Genomic DNA, 20,100 nt, shown 5'->3' with positions numbered 1-20,100 from the left:
TCTGCGTGGGTCTCCTCCGGGTGCTCCAGTTTCCTCCCACAAGTCCTGAAATACGTGCTTGTTAGATGAATTGAACATTCTGAATTCTTCCTCTGTGTACCCAAACAGTGTGACGACTAGGGGATTTTTACAGTCACTTCATTGCAGTGTTAATGTAAGCCTACTTGCAATAATGAAGATTATTATTATTAATGCCAAATTTGCAAGTGAAAAACAATTTATTTCTGCAGGGGAATAGGGGTGCTGATTGGTTAGCAAGTCAGCTTTGGTTGAGATGGTGCCATGGCGAATGCGCCAGGGTGTTATTGTTCCCCATACTTTGGTTGTTCTAAAACGGTGCAATATTTTTGCCTGCAGAGGACATATCCCTGTCTATGAATGAGCAATGTGATATATGAATTTCAGTACCGGTGCAATGCCTGGCACATAAGCCATAGAATCTGCCATGTATGGAGACATATCAAACAGCATGTCCCTTTGGCTGTTCCTAATAAGACTGTACTCCGACAACTCGTGCTTGCGAAGCTCAGAACAAGTCTGACATGAGATGCGATTCTGCGATCGGACAGCACTTGCTTTTGTTCAGCAGTACTCAAGTTCTGCACTGCCAAGCAGCTGTACCCATGATTCTTTCTAATATAAATGCCCAAATTGGTGAGCAATATATTCAGGTTTTTGAGCCGTTCCTGCTGCAGTGATGTAGAAACTATAGGAAAAGCAGTGATGTAGAAGCTTTAGGCTAAAGTATCATGGGTGAAAATTTAACCATTTTATGAATGCAATCACAGCATAATCTCCCATACCAGAAATCAGATCTTATAATTGAGTGAGTTACATTTGAAGTATTTATGCTCACTGTGATGTTCTACATTGTTCAAAAATGACCCCCCCCCAAAAAAAACCGGCTGTGCCTCTCCTCTCCCCCCCCCCCCCCCTCCTGAATTGAGCTTGCCTAGGAGAGGTTGTCAAATAGTGCTTGATTTTATTGGCAGCTGTAGGCACCCGTAATTATAGGATTACAGCCATTGTACAGTGACCAGCAATTATTTCCAGCAATTTACTGGCTTGCAGCAAAATAGTTTATTTAAAAAAATAAATAACTAAATAGTTTATTGGAAACAAATTAATTAGTCTCACTGCATCATAGAACAGAGCAACGACCGTAGATACTCTCACCCCGGAATAAGGGTTGGGTGCTATAATTCGGGTTTGTATTAGCCAACATTGCTACTCCTGGGGTGGGATTCTCCGACCCCCGGCCAGGTCGGAAAAATCGCCCGGGGCCGGTGTCAATCCCACCCCCGCCGTGTCCCGAATTCTCCGCCACCAGAGATTCGGCGGGGGCGGGAATCGTGCCGCGCCGGTCGGCGGGCCCCCCGCAGCGATTCTCTGGCCCGCGATGGGCCGAAGTCCTGCCGCTGTTGAGTCTCTCCCGCTGGCGGGAATCAAAACACCTACCTGACCGGCGGGATTGGCGGTGCGGGTGGGCGCCAAGGTCCTGGGAGGGAGGGGGGGGGGGTGGCCTGGCCCGCGATCGGGGCTCACCAATCGGCGGGCGGGCCTGTGCCTTGGGGGCATTCTTTTTCTTCCACCTTTGCCATGGTCTTCACCATGGCGGAGGTGGAAGAGACCCCCTCCCCTGCGCATGCATCGGGATGATGTCAGCAGCCGCTGACGCTCCGGCACATGTGCGGATATACGCGGCTGGTGAAGTCCTTTCGGCCCCGGCTGGCATGGCGCCAAAGGCCGTTCACGCCAGCTGGCGTAGTGGGAAGCACTCAGGCGCGAGCCTAGCCCCTCAATGTGAGGGCTTGGCCCCTAAAGGTGCGGAGACTTGGGGCGGCCCGACGCCAGAGTGATTCACGCCACTCCAACACGCCGGGACCCCCCGCCCCGCCGGGTAGGGGAGAATCCCGGCCAAGATCACTGACCAGAGATCCCAGTGGGAAGATTGCATTTGTGTGCATGACGGGATGCGATGAATTAGCCTTCTTGGAGTGAGGCTTAATTAATGATGCAAGGTAGCAGTAAACCCTGCAAACCCACGCTGGCTAGCTAGGCACTCATGACATTGGGGAAGAAGAGCCGAAAATTCACAGCAAAATTATTTTTTACACTTCACAGGAATTTATTATTCATACTCCGTGTGAAGATGCTGAGAAGATGTACATCGGGAATGCGATGAAAGGAAACTATGCCGCTGTGTTTGCTCAGCTGGTTGTCAGTGGACAGTTGCTAGGTTTGTATATTTTCATTCTAATGTTTCTGTATCATGTCTGGGGATATTATGGGGAGACAGTGGTGTCGTGGTGATGTCACAGGACTAGTAATCCCAGAGGCCCAAGCTAATGCTCTGGGAACATGGTTCAAATTCCACCACGGCTGCCGATGGATTTCAAATCCCACTAATAAATCTGAAATATAAAGCTAGTCTCAGTATCATCAATTGTTGTAAAAACAATCACTAATGCCCTTTGCGGAAGGAAATCTGCCATCCTTATCTGATCTGGCCTACATGTGCCTCCAGGCCCACAGCAATGTGGGTGACCCTGAACTGCCCTCTGCAATGGCCTAGCAAATCACTCCGCTCGAGGGCAATTAGGGATGGGCAACAAATGGGAGCTTCACCAGCGATGTCCACATTCCATGAAAGAATAAAGAAAAAAACAGCATCCTCTTTATATTGGCTTGTTGCAGTATGTTGGGACAAACCTATTAGGTGCCATATTTTTATGTTCAAAAAATTTGAATGAATCTCATTTCCGCTGTGAGCACTGCCTGTAAGGTGTTAAGAAATGTGAATCGGTGCTTTATCTCTGCTCATTATCCTTTTATTCAATTCACAGATTTTTGGCGGCACGGTGACGCAGTGGTTAGCACTGCTGCCTCACTGCGCTGTGGACCTGGGTTCGATCCCGGACCCGGGTCACTGTCTCTGTGGAGTTTGCACATTCTCCCCGTGCCTGTGTGGGTCTCACCCCCACAACCCAAAGATGTGCAGGATACGTGGATTGGCCATACTAAATTGCCCCTTAATTGGGGAAAAAAAATAATTGGGTACTCTAAATTTAAAAAAAATAATTCACAGATTTGAGAACCTTTTGAGTAAGTGATATATCTGACCAATGTTTGTTTATATGAAATGTAGCTAAGTGCTGACAAGTAGGAGATCCATCGGAAACTGCAAAGCTTGTACCTTGCTAAGGAATTCATCCTCTTGTGGTTTGAACCTATGTTGCATCCCGTTTTTATACTATTTAAATATCACGCTTGCTGTGGTCACAGGATATGGGTTTTTCTTTGTCCAGAACTCTACTAACCGAATTCATCCAGTTCCCTTATCTTCCGGTCTTTTTATACATACGTTTCAGTACTTTTCAACCTGGTTTTGTGGTGAGGTGAGGATTCGAGCCTATTCTCTCAGATGGCCTCATATGATGTAGACAACCAGACTGGCTCATGTGTGCATGGTATGAAGTCACCATAAGTGGTGACCATAAGAAGGGCCTCACGGTAGCATGGTGGTTAGCATCAATGCTTCACAGCTCCAGGGTCCCAGGTTCGATTCCCGGCTGGGTCACTGTGGAGTCTGCACGTCCTCCCCGTGTGTGCGTGGGTTTCCTCCGGGTGCTCCGGTTTCCTCCCACAGTCCAAAGATGTGCGGGTTAGGTGGATTGGCCATGCTAAATTGCCCGTAGTGTAAGGTTAATGGGGGGATTGTTGGGTTACGGGTATACGGGTTACGTGGGTTTAAGTAGGGTGATCATTGCTCGGCACAACATCGAGGGCCGAAGGGCCTGTTCTGTGCTGTACTGTTCTATGTTCTATGTAAGTGCAAATGAAATTGTAGTTTTAAAAAGAAGGACTATCGGCACGATCTAACCAAAATAAACCTGGGTCCGTTCTGGGTGGCATTAGGGGGTCGTTTCCGGCGCTATCTCTGTCTTGTTTTCGTGCCCCAGCGGGTTATGCACCCCCCCCCCCCCCCCCCCCCCACCCCCCCCCCCCCCCCCCCCCCACCCCCTCTCCAGTACCGTTCCACCTGATCCCTGTTGGGGGGGACTACTACCGAACAGCCCCCTGCTGGGGTCTCCTCTGCGAGGTAGATAAATGCCAGGTAGCCGATCGATCCGCCGTCAGCATGGCTAAGTGGCAAATCTTGATGGAGGCCTCTCCTGGGATATACTGGGCGTGTCCTGCCCCCAATTCTGGCAGGACACAGCCGATGGATCACGTTCTTTACATTACTATTGATTATTTTAAATTAATATCGATGTAAAAAGTTTTAGTTTCTCAGAAAAAGATGATTGATTTTAATGCACACATTAACATGTTTAAACATACATGTTTGTCAAAAGTGCGCTTTTGTTTCTTGCATTAATTAATATACTTGTATCTTGTAAGATAAAATTAACACAAATTTATTACATTCAGTGGCACAGAGGTTAGCACTGCTGCCACACAGTGCCAGGGACCCAGGTTCCATTCTGACTTCGGGTGACTGTCTGAAGTTTGCACATTCTCCCCGTGGGTTTCCTCCAGGTGTTCCGATTTCCTCCCACAGGCCAAAGATGTGCAGGCTAGGTGGAGTGTCTCCAGCCTTCCCGAACAGCCGCTGGAATGTGGAGACTAGAGGCTTTTCACAGTAACTTCATTGAAGCCTACTTGTGACAATAAGTGATTAGTATTATTATTGTTAAATCGTTCCTAGGTGGGATTACAGGGATAGGGGGGGGGGGAATTGGGCCGAGGTAGGGTGCTCTTTTAGAGGGTCGTGAAAAGGCTTGATGGGCTGAATGGCGACTGTCTGCACTGTAAGGATTGTATGATTTTAGTAACAAAATAGAGTGAATTATTTCTATTTTCCAAAAAGTTCCCATTAATTCTGCTGATTTTTTTTGTGGAGGCAAACAAAAATTGGTTGGGTAGGAACAGGAGATCGTCCCTGGGGCCTTTTGCCCCACTTTCGTGGCCCCAGAGATTTGAGAACCTCTGCTTTGCACAGCAGCCTATTGGTGTAAGGAATCCTTTGCAGCAAGGAGTGGTCGATGCAAAGGTCATTGCACCATTTAAGAAAAAGTTGAATTGGAGGTTGAAGTGAAAGTTACAGTGGAATAGGGAGGGAGTGGAATTTAGTTCTCTTCCCCCACCCCCCACTGAGCTGGAAATGTCTGCTGTCGTATGGAGTAGTGTGTGGGCTGAATTTAGTGGAAGGAAAGGGGTTTGGTGTTGAACTATATTTGGGAAGGGAAGAAGGTTAGTATGTGGCCACATTGTTTAAAAATAAAGCTAATGTTGTGTTCATGAGCACCCAGCACTGGCTATCTTCACAGATGTGGGCCCAGATAGTTTGAAATGAGCAATAATGTCCATGTTAAGAAGAGAGGTCAGCAGCACAGTAAAGGCCCTTCAGCTCAAATTAAGGGGCAATTTAGCGTGGCCAATCCACCTACCCTGCACATCTTATGGGTTGTGGGGGCAAAACCCACGCAAACACAGCAGCACAGTAAAGGCCCTTCAGCTCATCGTGTCTACGCCCGTCAAAAGCAAACTATTCCAATCCATGTGCCAGAACTTGGCCTTGTGGCATTGCAAGTGGACATCTAAATACTTCGAGAGGAGGCAGTGGAGTAGTGGTAGGGACACTGGACTTGTAATCCAGAGACTCAGGGTAATGCTCTGGGGACATGGGTTCGAATCCCACCAGGGCAGATGATGGAATTCAATTCAGTAATAAAAAAATCTGGAATTAAAAGTCTAATGACGACCATGAAACCATTGCCAATTGTTGTAAAAATCCAACTTTCGGAAAGGAAATCTGTCATCCTTACCTAGTCTGGCCTACATATGACCCCAGACCAACAAGCAATGCGGTTGATTCTTAAATGCCCTCGGGATGGGCAACAAATGCTGGCTTGGCCAGTGACGCCCACATGAACGAATAAAAAAAATACTTCTTAAATGTTCTCAACACAGATGCTGCTAGGGCAGCACGGTGGCGCAGTGGTTAGCATTGCTGCCTCACGGCGCCGAGGTCCCAGGTTCGATCCCGGCTCTGGGTCACTGTCCGTGTGGAGTTTGCACATTCTCCCCGTGTTTGCATGGGTTTTGCCCCCACAACCCATAAGATGTGCAGGGTAGGTGGATTGGCCACGCTAAATTGCCCCTTTATTGGAAAAAAAATAAATTGGGTACTCTAAACTTATTTTAAATAAACACAGATGCTGCTGAATTCTTCCAGCATTTTCTGTTTTCTTGGAATCATAGAATTTACAGTGCAGAAGGAGGCCGTTCGGCCCATTGAGTCTGCACCGGCCCTTGGAAAGAGCACCCCACCCAAGCCCTCACCTCCACCATCTCTCCGTAACCCAGTACGGGTTTTTGGGCACTAAGGGGGGGGAGGGAGGGGGGGGGGGGGGGGGGGGGGGGCTGGTAGGCGGGTGGCAGTGGTGCTTAGTAATGGCAGGGGCACCGGCACCCTCAAGCTCATTGAGAATTCATGGTGCCCTGATCACTGAGGAGCTGGCCTCGCCGGCAGGTTCAGCTTCCCACTGACGAAAGAATTTCTAAGTGTGAACTGGACCATTGAGAAACTTCCCAAAGCCCAAAAAAAACAACTTGTATGGGTGAATCCAGGTCTGGATCTCGCCCAAAAAGCCAGTGGGGAAACACCCCACCAAACTAGCCCAAATTGACACCACTAGGGTGAATCGCGCCCAATGCCGACCTATGATCTTGCCTGCAAGAGTACAGGTCCCACCATATGAATATATGCCGCTTCTAATAAATAAATAAATACATTTTATTTCAAGCCTGTCTGGTAACCTTAAATAGGCAATATAATTCTCAGAACATACAGGATTGTTCATTTGCTAGAATTATATGATTGGGAGGTTGTGGAACCAGATACATTAATGCCGTTCAAAAGGCATCTGGACAAATACATGGATATAGAAGTATACGGCACTTTTGGCCAAGGGTGGTATCATGACCGGTACAGGCTTGGAGGGCCGAAGGGCCTGTTCCTGTGCTGTATTGTTCTTTGTTCATAATATGATAGAATTTTACATTAGGTATGAAAGTGATATGGTTCATTCTGAAACTAGGATCTTATATCTGAACAAAGGAAACTATGACGGAATGAGGGGAACGTTGGTTATGGTGGATCAGGAAAATTAATTAAAAGATTTGACAACAGACAGGGGGGGGCTGGTATTTCTACAACAAAGCTGCACCCCTCCTGGACACAAAAAACCCAACCGGAAAGGCGAATCAATTGTGAACAAACTTAAGTTTTAAGATTGCGTTTGGTCAAAAGAAGTGGCTTTTCAGATTGCCAGCAAGAGTGATAAGCCTGAGGATTGGGAGGAGTATGAATCCAGCAAATGCGGACCAAGAAACTGGTGACTGGAAAAGAGAATACGAATGCAAGCCAGTGAGGAACGTAAAGGTTTTTCTAAGTATGAGAAAAGGGAAAAGATTGGATGTGCATCCATAACAGACAGAGACAGGAGGATTTATAATGGAGAATAGGGAATTAGCGGAGAAATTAAGCAATTTCTTTGTGCCTGTCTTCACAGAGGAAGACGCAGAAAATCTCTCAATTCTATTAGGGAACCAAGGGACCTGTGAAAATATAGATCTGAGATAAATGAGTGTTAATAAAGAGGTGGCACTCAAAAGATTAATTAGATTGAAGGTTAAGGGATCCTCTGGAGCCGACGAAATAGAGTGCAGGCTGGAAAGTAGCAAGGAAAGGAGAGAGATTTAACAAGGGAGGCAGCGAGAAAACTAAAAACTGCAAACTGTTAGCTTGACCTCCGTGTAGGAAAAACGTTAGAATTTATTATAAAGGATGTGAAATTGGAATTGGGGAGAGTCAACATGGGTTTATGAAAGGGAAATAATGTTTGACAAACCTGTTGGGGTTTCTTGAGGATGTTATCTGTAGCATAGGTAAGGGAGGGCCAGCGGTCGGATTTTCAGAAGGCTTTTGATCAGTCCCCACACAGCAGGTTGAAAAGGAAATTTGGAGCAGTTGAAATTGGAGGTAACTGGCATGGGTTGAGAATTGGTTAACAGACAGCAGGAATAAATAGGTCATTCTCCGGATGGCAGGCTGCTATTAGTAGGTTACTGCGAGGATCAGTGCTGGGGCCGTAGCTGTTCACAATCTATTTATTTTTTATGATGTGGAGATGCCGGCGTTGGATTGGGGTGAGCACAGTAAGAAGTCTTACAACACCAGGTTAAAGTCCAACAGGTTTGTTTCAAACACTAGCTTTTGGAGCACTGCTCCTTCCTCAGGTGAATGAAGAGGAGCAGTGTTCCGAAAGCTAGTGTTTGAAACGAACATGTTGGACTTTAACCTGGTGTTGTAAGACTATTTATTTTTTAATCATTCACAGGATATGGCCTGGGCATTGCTGGCAAGGCCTAACATTTATTGCCCATCTCTAATGGGCCTTGAAACTTTCAGAGGGCAGCTCAGAGCCCCGGTACATTGCTGTGGACGTACACCTGTAGGACAGGCCATGTAGTGAAGCAAATGGATTTTCATGACAATTGATAATGGTTTCATATAGCTTGCTTTATATCCCACGGTGGGTTTTGAACCCGTGTCCCCCAGATCACTAGTCTGGGCCTCTGGATTACCAGTCCTACGCCGCTATGCCTCCCTAAATGATTTGGGTGGGGGTCCAAATGTAATATTTCCAAATTTTCTGCCGACACAAAAGTAGGTGGAAATGTAAAAAAAAAGCAAATTACTGCGGATGCTGGAATCTGAAACCAAAGAGAAAATGCTGGGAAATCTCAGCAGGTCTGGCAGCATCTGTAGGGAGAGAAAAGAGCTAACGTTTCGCGTTCAGATAGTCCTTTGTCAAAGCTCAAAGCTTTTGTCAGAGCTTTGACAAAGGGTCATCTGGACTCGAAACGTTAGCTCTTTTCTCTCCCTACAGATGCTGCCAGACCTGCTGAGATTCTCCAGCCTTTTTATCTTTGGTTTCAGATTCTCCTCGGTGGTGGAAATGCAAGTTGTGCGGATGACGCAAGGAGGCTTCAGAGAGATTTGGGCAGGCTAAGTGAGTGTGCAAGAACATGGCAGGCGGAATATGATGCGAATAAGTGTGAAGTTTTCCTATTTGGTAAAGAAAAACAGGAAGGCAGAGTATTTATTAAACGGGAGGAGGTTGGGAAGAGTTGATGTCCAGAGGGAACTGGGTGTTGTTGTTCACGAGTCACTTAAAAACTAGCATGCAGGTGTCGCAGAGAATTACAATGGTAAGTGGTATGTTGGCCTTCATCGCAAAGGATTTTGAGTCCAGGAGTAAAGCTGTCTTGCTGCAATTTATTCGGGCCTTGGTGAGACCTCGCCTGGAATATTGCATGCAGTTTTGGTCTTTGTATCCAAGGAGGGATACTCGTGCCCTAGAGGGATTGGCACGGAGGCTCACCAGACTAATCCCAGGTATGGCAGGTTGTCTTGTGAGGAACGTTTGGGGAAAACTGGACCCGAGTTTCGAGAGGTGACCTCATTGAAACTTTAAAAATTCTTTTTTTTAAAAAATAAATTTAGAGTACCCAATTCATTTTTTCCAATTAAGGGGCAATTTAGCCTGGCCAATCCACCTACCCTGCACATCTTTGGGTTGTGGGGGTGAGACCCACGCAGACACGGGGGAGAATGTGCAAACTCCACACGGACAGTGACCCAGGGCCGGGATCGAACCTGGGACCTCGGTGCTGTGAGGCTGCATTGCTAACCACTGCGCCGCGGTGCTGCATTGTTAACCACTGCGCCACGGTGCTGCCCTGAAACTTTTAAAATTCTTACTGGGTGTGATGGATATGGGGTAGGATGTTTGCCCAGCTGGTGAATCTCAAACAGGTACGGAGGTGGCTTTGAGACCAGGAAGAGATCAGCCATGATCTGATTGAATGGCGGAGCAGGCTCAAAGGGCTGGATTCCCTACATCTCCTAATCCCTACCTTCCTAACCAGGAGACGCAGTCTCAGAATAAGTTGCAGGACATTTGAGACTGAGATGAGGAGGAATTTCTTCACTGCGGCAATTGACCGCAAAAGAAAAAATACTTTTGCACCAATCTTAGTACACACAAAAATTTGTGTCTCAACTATTCTTGTTGGATGAGGATGAAGCTTGTTTGTGTGTTCTGCTGATATGCTTGCATGCACTGCCCTCTGTTGACGAATAATTGCAATTACTAATTGAGATCGCAAAGCATTAAGAACTAGAGGCAGGAATAGACCATTCGGCCCCTCGAACCTACTCTGCCATTTAATAAAATCATGGCTGATCTGATTGTGACCGTAACCCCAATTTGTGGGTTGCTTCCCATAACCCTTGACCCCCTACTTGTACATCAAAAATATGTATAACTCAGCCTTGGATGTATTCAGTGGCCCCGCCTCCACTGCTCTCTTGCGGAAAATAATTCCAAAGACTAACCGCGCTCTGAGAGAAAAACATTCTCCTCATCTCAGTCTTAAATGGGAGTCCCGTCCGTCTAAACTGTGCCCCTAGTTCTGGATTCCTGCACAACGTAATTTTATTTTTTCGGCCACCAGCCTTCCCATGCTCAGTATTGTTCCCAGCGGTGCCTTCTAGTAACTCACTTAATGGCCATATTTTATATTTGCCAGTGTGTTTTTTATTTTGACCATGAGACATTTCGGCTAAGTCCAGTCCTTTCCCTCCACTGCAGGGTTCCTTGAACCTAGGGGCAGCAAGGCTGATGTTCGCCCACTAGCCAACAGGTTGTTTAGTGTTCCTCCTTCCTCGACCTTTCAGATCACCGTCCCCTCTTGGTTTTTGCCCTCCTCTGATGTAACTTTCTAGCAGCACGTTGTCAGTCTTCAGCTGTGAATTCCAGCATTACTGTCAGACCGATGATGTGGAATTAACTGTGACATGCACAGCTCATCAAATATTTGGCTGTAATTTTACCTTTGTTACAACATGGTGTGGCCTTTCTCACGACAATTCCTTGGGAGCTATTTGTTCTTTTTGAGTTTTGAGTACATGATGCACAGGGTGCAGATCCCTCTGGTTTTCTATACTGACTGACACCTATAGTGGTGTTTCTGTTTATTCGTTCATGGGACGTGCGCCTCGCAGGCTGGACCAGCATTTACTGCCCATCCCTCATTATCCTTGAGGGGTAGTTAAGAGTCAACCACATTGCTGTGGATCTGGAGTCACATGTGGATCAGACCGGACAAGGATGACAGATTTCCTTCCCTCAAGGACGTAGTGAACCGGATAGGTTTTAACGAAAATCGACAATGGTTTCATGGATATCATTAGCCTTTTAAACCCAGGTTTATTGACTTCAAATTTCACCATCTGCCTTGTCGGGATTTGAAACTGAGTCTCCAGAGCAGTACTCTGGGTCTCTGGTTTAATAGTCCAGTGACAATACTACTACTACGCCACCGTATCGCCAGTTTTTGCTGTAGATCTGTCTGTTTGAAAATCCTTCTGTCCTTTTGGACTTCATTTTTTTAATCATCTGATCCAGACAGCCTCCTGCTTCTATTTTGTATGTATGTTTCTATGTATCTCACAATGCAGCAGCCAATGAGAGCGCGCAGGGACAAAGGGCCGAATGGCCTCCTGCTTCTATTTTGTATGTATGTTTCTATGTATCTCACAATGCAGCAGCCAATGAGAGTGCAATAGATCTAGTAAAGAAACCATATGGGGGCAGGTGGAGATGAGCTCTTGTAGAGAGACTAGTTTGAGAGTCTAGGCTACGGCTCCGCTTCTGGTGTCCCCCCCCCCCCCCCCCCCCCCCGCAAAATTTACATCAAGTCCGGTTGTGCAGGCCTCCCATGAGGATTTGGCGGCAGTTCGTGCAACATTTTAAGCTGGGCTCCATGTCGATGTTGGCACCGATCTGCGGAAATCTTCTCTTTGTGGCGGCGAATTTGGACTCGTCGTTTGGATCTTGGGGGAGGGAGGCGCAGGAGATGTTTGTGGACATACTTATAGAGGGGGGTTCCCCGGCTTTGAGGAACTGTTGGATAAGTTCCAACTGCCGAAGAATAACAAGTAGGATTCTCCATTGCCCGAAGCCTATATCGGGAATGGCGATCGGGCGGAGAATGGCCCCCGACACCGAAATCGCGACCGCACTGGTTTGACGGCAGGTCGCAATGCCCCACCCACTCTAATTCGGCGTCATTGAGACTCATGCCACGCGCAGTCGCAACCCTGTTCGCATATAATTATCAACCCACCCACAATGCTCTGTCTCCGATGGGCCGAGTTCCCGACGGAGCCAACCACGTGGTCTCAGCAGTCATAAGCCTGGCGTGGCGGCTGCAGAGAGAGCGAGAGAGAGGGCGTGTGGACAGTGACCGGCACCGCCCTACTCTGCCGAGAGCCATGCTGCTGGCTGGGGGGGCTTCTGTTAGGGCTGGGAGAGGGGGGGGGGGGGGGGGGAAGAGTGGTGGGGCGCGGCCAGGAGTTGGGCTGTGCGGTCGGGGTGGGCAGGTACGTGATCCAACACAATTGGTGGCATCTTTTCTGGCGCGGTCGGTGCGTGTGTGGGTGGTGTGGGCACACACGTGACTGCCGCTTGTCAGCCCTGCGCATCTCAAGCACGGACCCGGCGATTCTCAAACCGTTTTTCGCACGTTCCACGGGTGTTTCACACGGCGCCACAGCAACCCCCTCACCGGTACTGGAATTGGTACGGGTGCAGTGCTGATTTTCCCATCATTAAACAGCACTGATCATCCATTGGCGTCAGCACTTAGATGCAGGAACGGAGAATCCAGCCCAATATGTTTACATTTCTTTCATGTCCGTGACTTTTTTCGCAAGGAAATCCCTTCCTTCCCCTGGAACCCTTGTCCTCTCTTTTGGTTGGGGTCCTTTCGATGTCCGAGTTGAGGGACCGGAAGAAATAGATATTTATGGTCAGATCCTGTCGCTTGAGCAGGCTCCATTGGATGTGGTAAAAAGAAAATGAGAGGGGGAACTAGGCATTATTTTTGATGAGGTGGTTTATGTGGAGTGAGGCTGTTCATAAGGTTAACTCCACCCCCTTATGTGCTGGGCTCAGCTTTATTGTTCAAGGTGGTTCATAGGGCACATCTGGCCAGGGCGCAGATGAGCAGGTTTTTCCCAGGGCGGGGGGAGGGCCAGTTTGAACGATGTTCTCAGGAGCCGGCAAATCATACGAACATAGAACATACAGTGCAGAAGGAGGCCATTCGGCCTATCTGCACCGACCCACTTAAGCCCTCACTTCCACCCTATCCCCGTAACGCCAATAACCCCTTCTAACCTTTTTTGGTCACTAAGAGCAATTTATCATGGCCAATCCACCTAACCTGCGCGTCTTTGGACTGTGGGAGGAAACCGGAGCACCCAGAGGAAACCCACATAGACAGGGGGAGAACGTGCAGACGCCGCACAGTCAGTGACTCAGCAGGGAATCGAACCTGGGACCCTGGCGCTGTGAAGCCACAGTGCGATCCACTTGTGCTACCGTGCTGCCCTAATGTTCTGGTCATGTCTATGTTTGCTTCTGGGTCACCTTCTTCAACACCATGTCATGGATTCTTGGGATTGAGCTGGAGCGTTGTCCGCTGGTGGCCATTTTACGGGTCTTGGACTCGCCAGAGCTGCAGACGGGTGAAGGTGGATGCCCTCGCTGATAGCCCAGAGGCAAGTTCTGCTTGGGTGGAGGACTCCGGTTCCACCCATTGCCTCATCCTGGTTGAGTGACCTTTTAGAGTTTTTGCACCTCGAAGGTCAAGTACATTATGAGGGGATCAACAAAAGGGTTCTATTCGAGGTGACAGCCATTAATTTCCTATTTCGAGGTGCTTGTCACCGTCAGGGGTTAACCCGGGGAGGTTTAACTTCTGTTTTTGTTTTTTGTGGGGTGGGGGGATGGGAGGGTGGCAAGTGTGGATTTGTATTGGTTATGTGTTGTGAGTTTATTGGGTCAGAATAAAAACTTTAATTTAAAAAAATATTTTTATCAACAATCATTGAATCTCATGGAGACTTATAAATTTCTAACAGGACTAGACAGGGTAGATGCAGGGAAGATGTTCCCAATGATGGGCTTGTCCAGAACCAGGGATCGCAGTCTGAGGATTCAGGGTAAACCATTTCAGACAAAGATGAGGAGACATTTCTTCACACAGGTGGTGAGCCTGTGGGATTCATTACCACAGGTAGTAGTTGATGCTAAAACATTGAATATATTCAAGAGGCGGCTGGATGTAGCACTTGGGGAGAACGGGATCAAAGGTTATGGGGAGAAAGCAGGATTAGGCTGTTGAGTTGGATGTTCAGCCATGGTTGTGATAAATGGCTCTTATCTTCTATGTATGTAAAACTAGGTTGAAGGTCTGCTATTAACACACCTCATTTCTGTATTTTTTTAATACTAGGGCCACACTGCTTTATTGTGCCTGTTCGAGATGATGCAGGGAACATGCACCCAGGAGTCACTGTGATTGACATGATGCACAAAGAGGGTGAGTTGGCTAAAGGTTTTTTATGAGCACTCTGGACTCATTAACTAGCCATAATGTGCTGTCAAAATAACAGCTAAGAATGTTCAATCATCAGCTCAGTTGGCTGGGCAGTTGGTTTGTGATGCAGAGTGAAGCCAGCAATGCGGCTTCAATTCCCGGACTGGTTGAGGTTATTCATGAAAGTCCCGCCTTCTCAACCGTGCCCCTCACCTGAGGTGTGGTGATCCTCAGGTTAAATCGGCACCAGTCACAACTCTAGTTTGGTGGGGAGAGTGAAAGCTGATCTGGCAAGGTGGGATGGTCTCCCTCTGTCACTGGCGGGTCGGGTACAGGTGGTTAAACTGAATGTGCTGCCGCGATTCCTGTTTATTTTTCAATGCCTGACGATTTTCCTGCCAAAGGCATTTTTTTTAGAGCGATTGAAGGGATGCTTACCAAGTTCATATGGGGAGGGAAGGTGGCCAGAATTAGAAAGGTGCTACTACAGAGAGGAAGGCAGGCAGGGGATTTGGGTCTTCTGAACCTGATGTATTATTACTGGGCGGCGAATGTGGAGAAGGTACGGAGCTGGGTCAGAGGGGTTGACTCCCAATGGGTCAGAATGGAGGAGAGTTTGGGTAGGGGGTCGGGATTGAAGGCGCTAGCGACAGCGCCGCTCCCGATGGCCCCAGGAAGATACTCCCCGGTAGTAATAGCTTCGTTGAGAATTTGGAGGCAGTTTTGCCAGCACTTCAGGTTGGGGGCAGGGTCAAGGGAAATGCTGATTCGGGGGAATCATAGATTTGAACCAGGGAAGTGGGATGGAAATTTTTGGAGATGGGAGGAGAAAGGAATTAGGACACTATAAAAGATTTATTTTTTGGGGGTCGGTTTGCGGGATTGAAGGAGCTGGATATGAGCTGGAGGAGGGGGAAATATTTGGATACATGTAGGTTTGAGACTTTGCCAGAAAGGAGTTACAGAGCTTCCCAGTAGAGCTGGCTTCCACATTGCTGGAGGAGGTGCTGACGACAGGGGGACTGGAGAAGGGGGTAGTGTCAGCGGTTTACGGGGATATTTTGGAGGAGGAGAAGGTGCCGCTGGAAGGGATCAAGGCAAAGTGGGAAGAAGAGTTGGGAGAGGGTATGGAAGAGGGGTTCTGGAGTGAGGTGCTCTGGAGGGTGAACACCTCCACCTCGAGTGCGAGGTTGGTGCTGATACCGCTGAAGGTGGTGTATAGAGCGCACCTTACAAGGGTGAGGATGAGCCGGCTCTTTGAGGGGGTGGAAGATGTGTGTGAACGTTCGGGGGGGACACCCGCAAACCACGTTCATATGGTTTTGTCCTGTCCAAAGCTAGGGGATTACTGGAAGGAGGTTTTTAGGGTGGTCTCTATAAAGTTGTGCACATGAAACTGGACCCAGGCCCTCGGGAGGCCATATTCGGGGTGTCGGACCAGCCGGGGTTGGAAACTGGCGCGGAAGCAGATGTAGCCTTCGTTTCATTGATCGCCCGAAGGCGGATCCTGTTAGGGTGGCGATCAACCTCTCCACCCTGTGCCCTGGCGTGGCGGGGGGACCTGTTGGAATTCTTGACGCTTGAAAAGGTGAAATTTGACCTGAGGGGAAGGATGGAGTGATTCTACAATTCATGGGCGTTATTCATTATGCACTTTTGAGAATTGGATCACAGCAAACATTAGTTTGGGGGGGGGGGGGGTGCTTGGAGGTTTAGGGGGAGGGGGACAGTGTGTGTTAATGGTGACTATGGGTGATTCCTCATTCCTTTTTGTCATTTTTTAAATGTTAATATGCGGGCTAATGTTTGGGGTTTGGTGGGAGGATTGGATCGTTGTTCTTGATATGTGGATTGACATTACATCGTTACTGATTATTGTTATTCATGAGTGTAAATTTGGGAGAAAATGTGAAAAGGGGGAGAATAAAAAAAATATTTAAAAAAAAAAAAATTCGACACCAGTCAGCTCTTTTTCGCCCCACCCCAAAAAGAGAGAGCAGCCTATGGTCATCTGGGACTATGGCGACTTTACCATACTGGAATCCAGCGGTATAAGTCTTGTATTGAGGTTCATTAACATGCAGGATTGCAGATTTACTGAAGAGGGAGGACTGAAGTATCGTCCAGTCCGTATCACGAGTGCCACCCATTGAGCGTAAGGGTGAGAATCTCGCAGTTCGGAGCAGCCCGGTAGCATTGTGGTTAGCACAGTTGCTTCACAGCTCCAGGATCCCAGGTTCGATTCCCCACTGGGTCACTGTGTGGAGTCTGCATGTTCTCTCCGTGTCTGTGTGGGTTTCCTCCGGGTGCTCCGGTTTCCTCCCACAGTCCAAAGATGTACAGATTCGGTGGATTGGCCATTCTAAATTACCCTTAGGCAAAAAGGTTAGGCGGGGATAAAGGGGGATAGGGTGGAGGCATAGGGCTTAAGTAGGCTGCTCTTGGGGGCAGCATGGTGGCGCAGTGGGTTAGCCCTGCTGCCTCATGGCGTTGAGGTCCCAAGTTCGATCCCGGCTTTGGGTCACTGTCCATGTGGAGTTTGCACGTTCTCCCCATGTTTGCGTGGGTTTCGCCCCCCACAACCCAAAGATGTGCAGGGTAGGTGGATTGGCCACGCTAAATTGCCCCTTAATTGGAAAAAAAAATGAATTGGGTACTCTAAATTCATAAAAAGAAAAGTAGGGTGCTCTTTCCAAGGGTCGGTGCAGAATCGATGGGCTGAATGGCCTCCTTCGGCACTATAAATTCAACAGTTAGTCTATTCTATAGTTCAATCAGGAACTTGTGTGGAGCCCTTCATTTTACCATTGGGTGTAGAGCGGTCAAGAACTCGACTAACAATGCTTTCCTTCACGGCTCCTTTTTAAAAAATAATAACTGTAATTTTGGATTGTGTTTATTATCCAAGGTCACAAGTTATTTTACAACTGATTGATTATTAGAATTTCTGAGGTGCAGGTCAATACGAATCTTGTTTTTGTTTTAAATCTTGTTTTTGTTTTAAATCTTGTTTTGTTCTCTCTTTCTCTCACTCCCCAACCCCCACCCTCAGGTTTAAATGGAGTTGATAACGGAATTCTAGTATTTGACAACGTTCGAATTCCAAAAGAAAATCTTCTTAACAAGTTTGTGTTTCTTTCAATTTTTTAATCTCTTCATGGTTTATTTTGTACGGCAGAATTCTTTCTATCAGTGGCAGAGTCTGTCCTCTAGGAAATTTGTCAGCATGTTTGCAAAGAATAAAGAAAATTTAAAGCAGATACAGCAATTGAAATAGAAAGACAGCTGTTAGTGGCTGGGGGAGGAGGCAGTACTATTTCTGTGATGTAAACAGTGTAATGATATGTATAGTTCCAGGATAGTAAAGGGTTGACATATGAAACTGTGTGTAAATCAAACACTAGATAGTGGTACTAATTCATTCTACTGTATATAAGACAGCATCTCTAGGAATTCTGGGAGAAGCTGAAGAGAACATGATGAGAAGACTCGGAGAACAGAGTGAGAATTGATTGTGGAGCTTTAGCACGAGGTCGCGTCATAGTGTAGTTTATTAGTTAGATAGAATGTTGATTACTGTACTACAGATTCAGTATTATTAGATTAGTATCTGTTACTCAGTAAAGTAAGCAAACCTAATCAAAGTTAGTAGTGTAAAATAAATTTGTTTTGATTCAAACTTCTTATTTTTATATTCTTTGTCAACACTACATATCTGGAAAGAAAAGGCAAAGAATATAACAAACAGCTGCCTTTGGGCCTCCTCTCAAAGAAAGGCTATTCATTTGGAGATATTAGATGTTTTCTGCCTTGTGCCTCCATTTTGGGCCTCTGCCCCCCTTTGAAGTAGTGATGTAGGTTATGTGGATTGATGTTGATCTAGAACATAGAACAGGATAGCATAGAACAGGCCCTTCGGCCCTCGATGTTGTGCCGAGCATTGTCCGAAACCAAGATCAAGCTATCCCACTCCCTGTCATTCTGGTGTGCTCCATGTGCCTATCCAATAACCGCTTGAAAGTTCCTAAAGTGTCCGACTCCACTATCACAGCAGGCAGTCCATTCCACACCCTAACCACTCTCTGAGTAAAGAACCTACCTCGGACATCCCTCCTATATCTCCCACCTTGAATCTTATAGTTATGCCCCCTTGTAACAGCTACATCCACCCGAGGAAATAGTCTCTGAACGTCCATTCTATCTATCCCCCTCATCATCTTATAAATCTTTATTAAGTCGCCTCTCATCCTCCTCCCCTCCAAAGAGAAAAGCCCTAGCTCCCTCAACCTTTCCTCATAAGACCTATCCTGCAAACCAGCAGCATCCTGGTAAATCTCCTTTGCACTCTTTCCAATGCTTCCACATCCTTCCTATAGTGAGGTGACCAGAACTGCACACAATACTCCAAATGTGATCTCACCAGGGTCATGTATAGTTGCAGCATAACCCCACGGCTCTTAAACTCAAGCCCCCTGTTAATAAATGTTAACACACGACAAGCCTTCTTCATGGCTCTATCCACTTGAGTGGCAACTTTCACAGATCTGTGGGCATGAACCCCAAGATCTCTCTGTTCCTCACATTCCTCAGAACCCTGCTGTTGACCCTGTAATCCGCATTCACATTTTGTCTACCAAAATGAATCACCTCGCACTTATCAGGGTTAAACTCCATCTGCCATTTTTCGGCCCAGCTCTGCATCCTATCAATGTCTCTTTGCAGCCTACAGCAGCCCTCCACCTCATCCACTACTCCACCAATCTTGGTGTCATCAGCAAATTTACTGACCCACCCTTCAGCCCCCACCTCCAAGTCATTGATAAAAATCACAAATAGCAGAGGACCCAGCACTGATCCCTGTGGTACACCACTGGTAACTGGTCTCCAGTCTGAAAATGTTCCATCCACCACCACCCTCTGTCTTCTATGTGATAGCCAGTTACTTATCCAATTGGCCAAATTTCCTACTATCCCACACCTCCTTACTTTCTTGATGAGCCGACCATGGGGAACCTTATCGAACGCCTTACTAAAATCCATGTATATGACATCAACTGCTCTACCAGGGGCTGGTTTAGCTCACTGGGCTAAATCGCTGGCTTTTAAAGCAGGCCAACAGCACGGTTCGTTTCCCGTACCAGCCTCCCCGGACAGGCGCCGGAATGTGGCGACTAGGGGCTTTTCACAGTAACTTCATTGAAGCCTACTCGTGACAATAAGCGATTTTTAAAATTTTTTTTTAAAACCTTCAACTACACACTTATCTCCTCAAAGAATTCAATCAAATTTGTGAGGCAAGACTTATCCCTCACTAATCCGTGTTGACTATCCCGGATTAAGCTGCGTCTTTCCAAATGGTCATAAATCCTATCTTTCAGGACCTTTTCCATTAACTTACCGACCACCGAAGTAAGACTAACTGGCCTATAATTACCAGGGTCATTCCTATTCCCTTTCTTGAACAGAGGAACAACATTCGCCACTCTCCAGTCCTCTGGCACTATCCCCATGGACAGTGAGGACCCAAAGATCGAAGCCAAAGGCTCTGCAATCTCATCCTTTGCCTCCCAAAGAATC

At 47.3% G+C, this 20,100-nt stretch overlaps 1 protein-coding gene across 3 annotated transcripts in view; it reads left to right on the top strand.

The window, feature by feature from the left end:
- Positions 1-20,100, top strand: part of acoxl (acyl-CoA oxidase-like) — a 531,095-nt gene that overhangs the window by 38,297 nt on the left and 472,698 nt on the right. For all 3 annotated transcript variants that reach the window (XM_038799111.1, XM_038799113.1, XM_038799112.1), the window contains exons 6-8: positions 2,125-2,239; positions 14,440-14,526; positions 17,576-17,648. In XM_038799111.1, the coding sequence (XP_038655039.1) occupies positions 2,125-2,239; positions 14,440-14,526; positions 17,576-17,648 (275 nt within the window). The remainder of the gene's footprint in view (positions 1-2,124; positions 2,240-14,439; positions 14,527-17,575; positions 17,649-20,100) is intronic.

The sequence above is a fragment of the Scyliorhinus canicula genome, chromosome 6 (assembly GCF_902713615.1).
Source record: "Scyliorhinus canicula chromosome 6, sScyCan1.1, whole genome shotgun sequence".
NCBI classification, from domain to species: domain Eukaryota; kingdom Metazoa; phylum Chordata; class Chondrichthyes; order Carcharhiniformes; family Scyliorhinidae; genus Scyliorhinus; species Scyliorhinus canicula.
This window is presented reverse-complemented; position numbering and strand designations above follow the sequence as displayed.